This window comes from Channa argus, chromosome 5 (genome assembly GCF_033026475.1).
Source record: "Channa argus isolate prfri chromosome 5, Channa argus male v1.0, whole genome shotgun sequence".
Lineage (NCBI taxonomy): Eukaryota > Metazoa > Chordata > Actinopteri > Anabantiformes > Channidae > Channa > Channa argus.
The window spans coordinates 22106473-22120838 of NC_090201.1; the positions used below are offsets into that span (position 1 = coordinate 22106473).

The window sequence follows — 14366 nt, forward strand, 5'->3', positions numbered from 1 at the left end:
ACTGTTACTCTATGATAAGAAAAAAGTATAACAATAGCTACATAATCAGCCTTTTGTTAATGGACTAGATGTTTGACAGAGAGGGCAGGAGGGTGGGAAGTAAAATGTGCCATAGGAAAATACAGAAAATGGAAAAATATCACCTGCCTGAAATGAGCAGGATTATTATCTGGAGCTCCTACAATGACTTACAGTGCTCTGGCCAGAATGGCTCTCATTTTAAAACTGCAAAGTAACAATGTACTATACTATCTTTTCATTTGTGCTAGAGCTCCTGTTTTTGAAGCATTAACGATACATTCCAGTGTTCTGTCTAATAAAGATAATACAACATCACAAATGTGGTTTAACCAATAAGGAAATAAGTAACATAAACAGTAATGGCTCTTGGTTTTCCCTCCAAAGTTCAACTTGAATGTGCCTGTGTAAATAATAAAGCTTTGTCACTATAATGTGCATCTGCAACATGAAAACACAATACATTAGAGTCAGAACTGAACTGTAGTTAAACTTTAAACATGTCAGCTTGTTGCATTAAGTTAAAGTACCTCTACTGCGAGGGAGAAAACAGCCTTTTATGGCTTCATAGCGAAGCCCTTTATTTGAACAATTGTGTTGTTGCTGGCTCACTGAATGAGTGGGTTTAGTTGAAGTGAGGTCCCTCGATGGGCTGATACTAGTTTATCTAGATTTAGCTGTCATTCCCCCAAATGAGCTGCTAAATCAATTGTGACACAGGGCCATCATTCCACTGTGTTACTGGAAGGTTTATAGGGGAGTCAAAACCATCAGAACAAGGTGAAATGAAGCATGAAATTTCATAACATATACAGTTTTTTATGCTTTCAGGAACTTACCATATACAAGCCATAAGAGAGCCAGGAATTACAGAAATGTACCAGATATTGGAGGATTGACAGCCATAAAGGAAATCATATTATCTCCCATGCTATTTCATCAGATTGTTCCATAGTCTTTACAAGTGTGGGCACCCTCAATGATGAAATATAATAAACAGGGTAACTAAATTTCCATCAAACTGTGATGACACTGAGTGTAAAGAAATCGAGTAACCATACACACATATATACACATATACATATATATACATATATATACACATATATATATACATATATATACATATATATATATACATATATACATATATATATACATATATACATATATACATATATACATATATACATATATACATATATATATATATATATATATATATATATATATATATATATATACACATATATATACATATATATACATATATATGACCAGTCATCCTGGATTCCAAGGACCATCAAACTTAAAATCCTTTTTTTTAAAATTAAGGACAACCAACACAATTGACCTGATTGTATCAGATGTATATGTAGATGCATTTAAATTTGTATTTTTGATTAGATTTTCTACAGAAGCTCTGTGCAGGTTGCTGCCCTACTCCCAAAGCAGTGCTAGCCCAGCTCGAAAGATGAAATCCTTCTTGAATAATACATTTTGATAAGCTGACCAGGATGAGATGGTTATTAGAAAAAAAACATTATAAACACAATGTTCAGTGAGACTCACTTTATAAAAAGGGGTTCGTTACCTCTTCAGAACAAATGCTGTACTCAAATTAGTATCCACAGCAAAACAAAAGCAGTCGCTCTCTCTTTTTCTAGACCCTAAATCATCTGCAAGTCCGATTTAACCTGCTCTACCAGACTGGCCGCAAGCTAAAATGTTTACAGGAGCAGAGGATCAACCGGGGAGAGATAACCATTAACTCGTTAAAAGAGGTTGCAACAAAGCAGATGGTGAGCACCTCTTGGAAAGAGGAATGATGTGGAGCTTTGACCACAAAACAGCTGCAGAATGGATCGGCTCGCCCATTCGAGGAATCAAGACAGAGACTGTCAACTCCTAATGATATCTGTCGTCCTCACACACTTTGCTGGTTGGCCGAGCTCTGCTGCATGCACAGACTGAAATGACTGAAATAAACACTGATAGCTTTTACCTTAAAAGCTGTCATGTAATTGCAGCTTTGCTGAAAGTGATTTTTCCCCCCCTCAGCAAGCATACACAGACACCCAGAAGTGAGTCACTGTAGTAGCAAATACAGCAGCAAAAGCAAATGTTAGCAAATTCAAACTGTGATTTTCATTTAAAAAAAAAAAAAAAAAAAAATGTTTGAACTACAGCTCATCCTTTTTACGCTTAAAACTTAGTTCTCTCCCCTGCATCCATCAATTAAAGATGCCGTCTGTTTGCAGAAGAATATGCCACAGTAATATAATAACAGACAGTATCATTTCTAAACTGCGTAAAAATGGATTATTCAGCACATTCATTTTTACATGCTCTACCCAGCAATGTTACAAAAATCCCACAAGAATCCATGAGAAAACAAGGCTCAGAGAGGGCAGCTGAGGGCCTTCCCTAATCAAGTCTTAATCTAGGGTATTTATCCGGCACCATTAGGTGCTTTATTTTTTGTTGAGAGTTTGAAGTACTTAACCCATGAGGGTTCACACCAATTAAACTGTGCAGTAACGGCACAGCTCCAGATTAAAACATGAAGAAAAAAAAGATCATATAGGGATTTAGAGTCATTTACTTTTTTCCTGGGATCTTAAGAAATCAGAGATGAATGTTTGTAATTGCAAGAAATGTGTGAAAAGGTCCCACAAACACACAAACACTAAGTCAGTTACCGTGTCTCCAATGTGAAACTTAGAAACAAGAGCATGAACTACGGGTGAGGGAAAATGTCAGAATGAGTGGGACGCTGAAGGCCTGTGTGCTCTTGCATGAAAAATAACATTTTTTTTCTCCCTCTAAATAGATCTTTTTCTTTTTTTTTAAACTTGTCTGTGGTCTCAGTAGTACTGAAACTAGCCACTTCATTGAATGCGAGATGGTTTGTCCAGCCAGCAGTAAACTGTAATGTCAGAACAAGGAGCCAGCAAAATGCTTTCCAGTGAACATTAAAGGCAAGAGCGCTCCAAGCTTCTTATTCCTGGGTCACTGCCTCTCTGCTGTGCTACTCATGTCCACCATAGAATGAAACAAATGAAATCTATAAAAATTCTATTTCTTCTCACTAAACCAGAGCCAAACTTTTGCTGTTTCTGAGCTAAAAAGGAAATCTTGCCAGGATCTTCCGCTGAGATAAACACATCTTACAGACAGAAACAGACCTGGTGGTAGAAATTGTGTTTTAGGTGATGTGTGTCAACTTTATGAACACATCTGCTGCACAAATGAATAATGTAATCATCTGACATAGCTTGTCTGTGATCATGAATTAGCTTTTCCCTGACTGCTTGTCACAGGGGCTCCCACGTCTCAGTGAACTATACTAAAATATTCTTCAGCTGCAACTCCCAGTCCCTGTGTTACCGTTACATAAGGTTAGAGTGAAATATTCATCAGGCTGCTCTGGACCACATCTGTATGCGAGCGAGTGCTGAGGAAACACTTTTCTGTAAACCCGCTAACTACATCAGGGTGGCTGTTGCTGCTGGATTTAGAGTGGTTTGCGTGCAAATGTGCTTGATTGCCTTTGTGCATGTCTGTGTGAAGTGTTTTTGTGCACGGTGCCTGTGTTTGAGTGGTGCAATCATTGCACACGTGTACGTGTGCTCGTACAGTCATAAGGAAATGCGCGTGCACCCATGTGTCGGTGTCTCCCCGTCTTCATCAGTATGCTGAGCTGGTACCGGTCTGCCGGCACTGCCTCCATATAAAGCAAACATTAGGAAACTTTTAGTCGCAGCAATAGTGGACGTCTTCTTTCTGCTTGCTAGATCATGCAGCAAATGATGTCTAGCTGGTGCCGGTGCGTGTTAGAAGGCAGTAAAGTTAAAACCTTCTGGGGCTATAAGCAGATCCATCAGGACCAGGAAAACCATCTGGCATCTAGCTGACCTGTGGATCCCTGGGAATGCTTATCTACATAACTGACAAAACCGCTTTACATCTGGCCAGGACCTTACTTTCGGTTTCTGTTTTTTTTTTCTTTAAAGACCAATATTCAATTACTGAGAATGCTGATTGATTGGCGTTTGATTTTCAATAATGTGACTCAGAAGCCCAGTGACAGTAACTGAAGATGAACTGAGAAAATCTCATCGTGCTGATCTACTCAACCTGCATCTGTCTGGAGCCGCTTCCGTAACCTCAAGCTATCTGAATGTAAAACGACAGAAGAGAGGAATGCTAATATATACTGAGAATAAAGAGAAAGGAGATCAGAGACATCCAAATTAAATATGGAAGGACACCGCTTACGTGCATTAATGAAGAAGGAATGAGCCCTGTGCTAATGATGAAGAATCTGAGGCTTCCATGTGAGAGTGGGATCAAGAGCACACAGTTGGAGATGCTCATTACTGAGGCCCACACTGACTCTCACCTGTGTGTGCAGGTACATACACATATTTTATATGTGGGAAACAGAAGGAAATATAGAGTTCGTGTCCAGAGCCCTTTTAGTTCAGCTACGTGTTTATTACTGAATACAATGCACAGCCATGCATAAAAGCGTAGATCAGCCCAAGAAAAGACACGCGTACGTTGAAACATAGTAAAGCTGCACAAAACTTTGACGTGTATGTGCTCCATTACATTGGGTTTACTAGGATTCATGCTGGGGGCCTCGACAAGCAGCCTACATCCCATGTGGTTTATAACACTCAGGAAACAGGGAGCTTATCAAATCATACATAGACTTCAGGCTGTTGCAGTAAAATATTAGATTAACTAATACACCAAAAGCATAAAACTAAATAAAGCTTTATATCCACCTCACTTAAATCTAGGACTGTATTAAAGCCGTTTTTCAGATCAGCTCAACAATGCAGTATTATCTGTCGTTACTTGGTGAAAACTACCTTTTTTTTTTTTTTTTTTTTTTTTTTTTTTTATACTTAACATATAAAAAGGTACTTACTTCAAGTCTCATGTTTTACATGCTTTTTAATGACTTAACCACAGACTCCCACAGTCACTGACATTAAAGGATTAGTTTAGTAACAACATCCTGTTGCACTGTGTAGTGTGTTTCTTGAATTGGCATCCAGACCTCTTGTTACTACTGCCTTTCATTGTGAGTAACAGATTCAGGTCTGGCTCAGGAGTAGTTTAGCATTTGGCAGCATCAGAGGGGCAGGCAGGAATGAGGGTGTAGAAACAGGATAAGCAGAGCACTGCTCAGCCTTCAGTTCTCATCACTAAATGATGATTAATTTCATTATTGATTAATGAGCCAATTATTTTTTAGAATGTAAATCGATTGTAAATCTTAAAAAAAAAATGTCCATCATCCTTTTATCAAACCCAAAGGTAATGTCTTCAAATTGTTGTATTTCCTGAAGATACTGAGTTATTCAATGAGACAAAAGAGAAATTTCTCACAACTAAGACACTAAGTAAAAAGTGTCTTGAATATTTGCTGGAAACATTGCTCAAATGACATAAGTGGTTATTAAAGTAGCTGCAGTGATCACAGTATTTACATTATTTTGCAGTAACAATATCTTTTTGGCCGAACTCTACAGCCAAGTAAACACAAACAGTGATTAAAAATAATAAGCCTGGGCATCATCAAATACTAAACAAAAAGCAAAACAAGGCAAATGGGCTAAAAAGTATAAAATAAAGCAGCCGCTACCCCTGAGCAATTTAACATGCTCCAAAATCATGTTACAGAATACATAAACCTTGGAAAGTTTGAAACGCCACATCAGGGCACATTCTCCACCGTTGTTTTCTATGTTAGGCTCCATCTTAGTGGCAAACAGCTTGCAAAAAATGATTCAGTGGTGCTTCACAGTTCACAACACGAACATCTGTGCTGACAATAGTTTACTTGCATCTTTTGGTTTGTTTGATACCAACAGCAGCTCACACATCTGTAACAACAAGGTGGCATAGTGCCGCCCAGTAGTTTAGTAGGTGCAGCTTCTCATCCAAATTTACTGGATTTCATTACGTTACATCTTACGTTTATAGTTTGTTTTTTGGGTATATTGATGAAATCACAAGCTCCACCTGGGCAGCACAGTGGTGGAGTGGTTGGAGCTGCTGCCTCACAGCTACAACATTCCAATCCACCTGCCAGCTGCAACCTTTCTGTGGGGAGTTTGCATGTTCTCCCAGTGCTTGCGTGGGTTTTCTCCAGTACTCGGGTTTCCTCCCACAGTCCAAGGACATGCATGTTAGGGTAATTAGCCAATGACAGCTGGGAGAGGCTCCTTAAAACTCCATAACATTGTACAGGGTAGTTCAGAGAAGAGTTGTGCACTCAAATCCAAATTTCGAATAGTGTAGGTTTTTCAGCTGAAGAGATGATTGGAATCACATAGTGCCTACAGCCAACAGCAGGAGTACAGTAAGGAGTGTCCCAGAATGAGAGGTGGTCAAATAAGGGTAGGTTATAGGTATGAACCAGCTTTGAACAAGACATTGAATCAATGGCCTGGATAGCTTTGTGATCCAGGCAATCTGACCTCACAGTGTTTAAAGCAAGACGAAAGTAAATATTAAGTTTAGACACGAGTCTTCGTGCAAAAATCCAGGTGAAGCAAAACTTTCGGATCAAGATTATAATCAGCTTTTTAAACACACGATCTGAAATAAATTATCAAGTTGTTTTGAAATCGGTGCCTCGTTCTAATTTACAAAAGCCACTACACCTCGCCAATAATGCGAGTGAAGATGATTTAAGTTATTTGTGCTAAAATGTGTAATTGCCCGTGAAACAATTTCAAACACATGCTAGTACTTTTTAAAAAGTAATTCTTTTCAAACAAGTCAAACAAGACTGTATAATTTTGCAGTGAGCCGGGCAGTAAACAGCGATCACACCTTCAGTAAAGTAGAAAGAGCTATTACGCTTGCCATGGCTGGCTGGATAGAAAATAAAATATCTGTTAAATAATTCATACAATGACCAAATGTCCATGAACACAACACATATTTTTTCCATAGTGTAAGCAGCTATTAACAACAACCTGATCAGGTGAAACGCTATGGGGTAAAAATTAAATTAAATAGTCCCCTTATAAATCACCGTGTATTGTGACAGGCAATGGCTCACACGGCTTAGCAACTAGCCACTCCAGGGCAATAGTCAGAGTGATGCGATTTGCCAGGGGATCTCCTCTCTAAAGTTATGAAAGTGTCCATAGTGTGGCAGCAGATATCTAACACACTCTTCTCCCACACTGTTCAGCAGCTGTTGATGTTGTTTTTCGACCAGTGTTATTAATTATTTACCAAATTATATAAGATATTTAAGATAAGAGAGAAAGTTCAATAAAGCAAAAACATCACAAATCCCTGCTTTTAGTTTCATACAGTATTTCACAGAGAGCACAGCTCCTCCTCTCTGTTATTGACGTATCAAACCAAGACGTGAACAGACCAAAACAAAGTAAATAACAGTCGATGAGGTCTTACCTTGAACAGGCGTAGGATGTTGGCCACCATGATTGAAACTGAGCTGGATGAAGCTCCAATGACGCCCACCACCCTCTCAGGCTTAGTGATGATGGGTGCTCCACCACCCAGACACTTGACGTCTGTACCGTCCTTTTCGATCAGAGCCTGCACGAAGGTGAGCGACTGCTCCAAGGCGTGAATGTCCCTGGAACAGGTGTCCAGGATACGCGCCCCCAGTGTGATGTTAGGCAGCAGATTATTGTCATTATTGATGCGGTCAAGGGCGAAGAGCATGGCCTCCAGTCTGTGGATTCCCTTCTCCTTCTTCAGCTCCCCACACGGTTTGCCATCGTGGCCTCTAGCGTGAACTGGGAAGAGGCCACCTAAGGAGATATCCCCGTCAATGCGGATAGAGTTCAAATGTGACTGTCCTGGCCCTTTGGGTTTGGCAGTATGAGCCGTCTTGAGGGAGCTGTAGAGCAGCAGCAGCAGCAGCAGCAGCAGAATCAGGCAGTTTCGTTGACAGCCGGTCCGATCCGGTCTACACACCGGTGGATAAAACACGGCCATGACCTGAGCACACATACACACCGCGCAGCCAAACCCAGCAATCAGAAAACAGCAGCAGCCAGGTATTATTTTATGATGGCCAGAGGGTTAATTGTAATACCTCTTGAAGCGGTTGGCACGAAAAAAAACTTCCTCTCATGCCTTTCCCCTCTCCCAGGCATTCAATTAATGTAGAATATGAGCTTGGCTCTTTCACAGGATGTAATCCTGTTCTCGTCTCCTTTTTCACCCCCTTACTCCATCATCTGACCACAGTGGTGGGCAGCTGTTACTCTGTCTGCTGTTATTCACAAACTTACTTATGAAGATCCTTCACTTGGGGCATTGCGAAGAACAAAAGGTATAACCTTTTTTTTTTTTTTTCCTCCTTCTCGGTTTCTCCCTCCCTCGTCCTCTCAGTGTGTCTCTTTCCTTTCCACCTCAATCAGAAGTTTTTAATCTCCCCTGTTCCCCTGGGCAGGGATTTGGTATATGTCAGAGCCCTCAGGCCTGCTTAGGTCCACAGGCTTCAGAGTGAATTCCTAAAAGATGAAAAAGAGTATTGAGACAGTGCACAGAGAAAACAGAAAAAGGCAAAGGGATTTGTATTGGTTCGAGCTTATACCCCTTTTTGCTTAACCTTTTTTACTGCAGCATTATGTGGAATGAAGAGACAGTTCTGCTTCCAAACTCATTTCTATCTCTCATACAGTCTTCCTACATCTACCCTTGTAGAATTCAAAAGGCTCGTGTGGACTCAAGGCTGACAGCGCTGAGAGTCAGATCCCACGTGCTACATTTTCAACCATCAACCTTGTCAGCAGACACACACAGCCGCTATGAAAATATTGTGACATTCCTAGGCTATTATGCCTGATATTTTTGCTCTTGACTTTACATCACACTGACAAATGGAAAAAGCACCGTTGGTTCCAGTGAAACAAGACTATGCCATCTGTGGTATTGGCAGAGCTCGTCAGGTTCCTTTTCTGTGTTCTTTGAAAAGAAATGTCTATTTTTCTACCTTTCCTGCCATATCACATAAATCATTAGAAAAATTACGGGTTTGAAGGAAGGTTCAAAAGCACTGAATAAGTTACCAATAAAACTGATATCTCTTTGTGCTGAGAGGGCTGCTCCGGCATTACCCAGGTATTTCTGCTTACTATGGGCAAAATCAATTACATGGATTATAATGACATTCATATGTGGGTCGCAGAGTCTCTTAAGCATTTCTAAGTCTATGCCTTGCAGGGTATAAAGGTGCAACAAACCAATGATGGTAAGGTCTGAGAAATAAGTTTGAAATCGTAATTATGCCATTACAGACGGAGAGCTGCTTTTATATCCAAAGTTGGCAAGAAGAAAATATCCTCCTTATGAAATCACTACATTAGTCAAGCTGATTTCTGATTCCGTACAGCCATTACCACAGCAGAAAATGACTGAAAGATCACTGATGCTCGTAATTCTGTTGTAAATATTTTACACATTATGTTACACTGTTCATGTATAGACCCAGTGATTTAACACACTGACAACTTGAAGAAAACGAAATCCTTATTTTCAGCTCTCTGATGGTGTTTGTACCAAGCCAAGTCTGCTGTGATGTGGTTCTGTTGATTGTATTTCACTGCTGGGAGGGTTATTAGATGCAGATTCTACCCAGACCCGAGTGTCGTCAACAAGCTCATCAGGTACATAATGCTAATTTAAAGCTGGATTTTAAGATTCACAGCTACATACTGTGATGCACATCTACATACTACATTATCATTCTCCCCCCATTCTTTTGTTTTTTTCTTCCTCTGAAACACAAACACATACATGCATACCAGATAGAAACAAAATATGCCACGACAAGCTATCTTGTATGTACATATCTGCAACCCTGTTCATACCCGAAGCTGTAATAGGCTCTGAAAGAACAATCTCTCTGCACACAGTCACAGAACAGGGCTGTAGACATTGGTTTTCCAGCAGAGTGGGTTGAAGCCTTGGATCGGCAACGGCTGAGATTCATTGAAAGCATATTGGAAGTGACAAGGTCCTTTGAATACACCCAACTATCTCCTACTGAGTGAGAAGTAATTTTTCAGAGTTGATTCACTGCAGGTCCACTTTAACTGCTGCGGAGCAGATGACAAGTAGAAAGCCAGCCAGCTCACCTTATCCCCCATAACTAAATACAAACCATGGAGCATCTCACATCAGAGCTGTGGCAAAGGCAGTGAGACCAGCTACTGCGACGTGTTGTGTATATATGAGCAAAAGAAAACCCAATACAGCTGTAAACACTGTAGAGTACAAATACACAGTTCTGCAAGACAGCAGAGAGATGTCATCAAACTTCATGTTTGTACAAAATCAGAGCTGTTGGGGAGACAGCTCATGTCTCCTTCAGACAGAAAAACAGCCAGCTATTCTGAAGTAGTGTCTACTATGCACTCAATCCTACACCTCACAGGATTACATCAATTATTATGATGTTAACCTGCTGGTTTTGTCTGGTTCCAGATTGAAACCTTTTAGTGTTTTCTCTTTGAGCAGTTAGATCATATATTCTGTTATCTGAAAGATCTCTTCATAGTAGACTAGCTACATGTTTATGCTTTGAATACATCATTTCAGAAACTACTACAGGGCCATGTTGAAACCCATCCCATTTTATTCATGCACCTTCCATAGCTCTATTCTGTAGCACATGCAGTGATGTAGTAACCATACGCAAAGTGCAGCATTAGCTCAGTGAAATCAGGTTACACATTATCACTGCTTTCTGTGTATATTTTTTTTCCCGATCTCAGATTCAGGAGCTTCTAAAAAATATTTCAAGCCGGACACGCTGCAAAACTACATCAGTTTTGTTTTGTTCATTGCAGTGTTTCAAAAGCAAAGTGCTCACGAAAGAAACAATTGTCAGGGCGATGAATAAAGAGAGGAAATGTGTGTATATGTTTACAAATCAGCCTGTAATGGCATACTTCAATAAACATGTAAAAAAAAAAAAAAAAGACTAGAGGAAAAACAACTAAAATGCTTACCAGCTGCAAAATGTCAAAGACAGCTGCAGGAATTACTGGAGATTCATATCAGGAGAACAACCTTTCCTCAGGTGCAAAAGCATATTTCAGCAGAGACCATGTATACCTTTCAAAAGGCCATGCAATAACCTTCAGGCAAATAAGTGGGTGTGGGTTACATGGTCTGTAAATCTACAGAAACACCTTAATCCTGATGAGGCCAAAACCTGCCTGTTTACAATTATGTGTTTTAACAGATTAAAAGAGCTCCTGTTTTTGCATTCTGCATCGTTTATTATAGAGCATTCAACTTAATGAGGGTTCATGACTGAAAATTTATCAAATGAAACTGTGATTTCTCATGTGCACAAGAAGACACAGTGTGGGCGTTGTTTTACATTGTACCCAGTCTCGCTTCGCCTACACATCTGTCACCACGACTAGTTTTCAAGTGTACAGACAATTTTCATATTTAGGAAGTGTTGCGACAGTCTGTTGATATTTGAAGGAGGTTTACAGACAGTTTGAACAGAACACAAATAACAAAGTCACTGGGGAAGAGCTGCAAACACACCTTGCAGACTTGGGTTGCTAAGAGAAAAATCCCACAAACAGAATCTATTTTTACTCAGAAATATCCATCCATTCCACTCTCCTCAACCTGCCTTCCCTTAAAAATACACCTCACCTGAAAAATGAATCCCTAAATTTTTTAAAGCTCTGCGCATTGGTAATTTCAAAGTTTTGGCCAGAGGTTGCTACACTCCAATCAGTAAAGCAGAAGGAACATTCTAAATACAAAACAAAGATACGTGTGAAATAAATGTATATTTATCTCCAGAAGATTATTCCCCTCATCATCTTCTGAGACCTGACCAGCTGCTGCATGGCAGAGCCAGTCAGGGAGGCTTTTAGAGATGCTGTAGCTCTCCTGTCACAGATGGGCAGGAGGGGCTCTCTAATTGACACTCCAGCATGTTGATGCTGCACAGCAGATCAATAGGAAGGTAGAGGAAGGCTGCCCTGAGGAAAACAAATGGAGAGAGAAGGACTAAGCTGGACTGGAGAGCTCAGAAAAGGCTGCCGCTATGTTTCTATTGAAGAAAGAAAATGACTACTAAGATGAGCCATCAATAAGGTGGATCAAACTTACAGTCGGAACAAAGTGGCAACATTCCAAGTGTAATACCTTAATATTTGAGCATCAAAACCAGAAAACTGCAATTCACTGATTCTGTCATTGATCTGCTTTGTAGTACCTCAACCCAGCCAGAACAATCCTGACACTAAAAAGAAAACGTAATGTTTAGTTTTTCAAGCAACTTTACTGTATTGTTGCTGTGAGCTGCCACTTTCAGTATCATATAGTGTAGCATTAAACTGCATTCCCGTACCAATCTACAAGTACCATCTATATTTTATACAATAGATACAAATACTAAATAATGTAGAGCTGGAAAGCACATTAATTTTCATGCCCTTTTACTTTTAATTTCTCAATTATTAGATAGTCTTGGGAAGGCACGGTGGTGGAGGGGGTTAGAGCTGCCGCCTCACAGGTAGAAAGTCCCCGGTTCAAATCCACCTGCTGACTATGGCCTCTCAGTATGGAGTTTGCATGTTTTCTCTGTGCTTGTGGGTTTCCTCCCACAGTCCAAACACATTATCCATTAATTCATTAGTGATTAATCAGGGTCTTTATAAGACCAATAGCAATCAGTTAGTCATACTTCACAAAAGACAAAAGCTTTCACTTGTGCAGCCTGATCAGGGGGTTTCTGCTCTCTTCACTTTCAATGTTTCAATACAGAAGCTCAGCCGAGCCTTGCATCAGCTGAACAGTGTTTCCCTCCATTCAAAACTTCACAATAATAACTGATCACAGTTGTCAGAATAAACAGTTGGGCAAGTGGAAACTACAGTACAGTAACAAAGTGAAACCAATTATAGAAAATAACTTGGAAACTAAACTTTCAATACAATTATCTTAGTTGACCATCCACTTGAGTTCCAATCACAACAGTAGTTTAATGTCCCCACTTCGTTTCTAATATTTTTTTCCCCCCTCAACTGGGCCTCCTATAAACACATGCTGAAGAGTCAGGATACAAACAATCAGAATCAATTTCTACAGTAAGTCTTCTTTATCTATCTTTTCCTCCGTATGATCATCTTTACACTCCTGAGGGAAATCAGCAGGAATAAGCCTTTCTCCTGCAATAATAATCAGTATATCAGTATGATGTTTATCAAATTTCCACAGCACACTTCTCAGAATGCACTATTTCCAGACTTAATTATCATTTAAAGATCCTTTCAGTACTGCAATTCAATACAGAAGACAGTTAATTATTTCCAGATTCTGCAACAACTGTAGCAGTTAAGCACTGTTTTTCTGCACGCCAGATTTCACATTTACAATACAATTATTGCAACTGATTCACCTGTTGATTATATCAATGCTAATAAATTAACTTTTTCGTCAGCACGATATTAGTAAATCGACCGTGAAAATTTGGCAGGAACCCCAGAATGATGTATGGATTTTGCCCATTACAGCCAGAGGAGACCAATGGGGAAAGCATTTATACAGAAAATAAATTGATTGAAATGAAATCTCCTTCCCTTGACATCTGATATATCTGTTAGACATAACTCCAGTATTCATTAATTACAGAAAGAGCAAAATGCAGTTGACAGTTTGATTTATTCAGGACCCTAAGAAATGTGCTAAATCCTGCTCAGACATGATATTATGCAATAGCCGACTGCGGCCGTTTGATTTCCCTTCGCTAAGAACCCTGAGGAAACACGGGTGCAATTTATCTCGTGAAATATCAACTTGATGACAACCACACCAGAGAGTGAGACGCTCAATTTCTGGGCCCGCTACAGACATTTTAGGACATGCAAACAAGGCTTATTAACACGAGGCCACGCGCTGTGCTTTTCCCCAACACTGTGAAAGTAATGGTGTTGTTTTGAAGATACCACAAGTCATTTGGAAGACAAGGTTTGAGAACAGAGGGGAAGAAGAAATGGGCCATCCCTAAATTTTTTGTTTACTTGCACTGGATGCTTTTCTGTGCAGGCTAATGGAGGGCTAAGATCACCGAGCTGCATCTAGCCGGCGATAAATGGACTGAAATGTGAGAACAGGCCCTGTTTCTCCTGCCCTGGAAGACTAAAAGGAGAAATCTCATACTGCTTAAAAAGCATGAAGATGCTATGAGGGAAAACCATCGGGGAGCCAGAAGAGCATATTAAAAAATTGTTGACTTCCTGTTCGCCGACTGACTGATTCAATGACTATCATCCTGCTGTAACGACGAAATAAACACC

The 14366-nt window shown here is 39.9% G+C and overlaps 1 protein-coding gene across 3 annotated transcripts in view; it reads right to left on the bottom strand.

Moving 5' to 3' along the window:
• The window catches only part of LOC137128024 (metabotropic glutamate receptor 4-like), a 146789-nt gene that overhangs the window by 111046 nt on the left and 21377 nt on the right, over window positions 1-14366 (bottom strand). For all 3 annotated transcript variants that reach the window (XR_010914491.1, XM_067505673.1, XM_067505672.1), the window contains exon 2: window positions 7471-8543. Coding sequence is in view for 2 of the 3 variants with exons in the window: in XM_067505673.1 (XP_067361774.1) it covers window positions 7471-8037 (567 nt within the window). In the remaining variant the exon portion in view is untranslated. The remainder of the gene's footprint in view (window positions 1-7470; window positions 8544-14366) is intronic.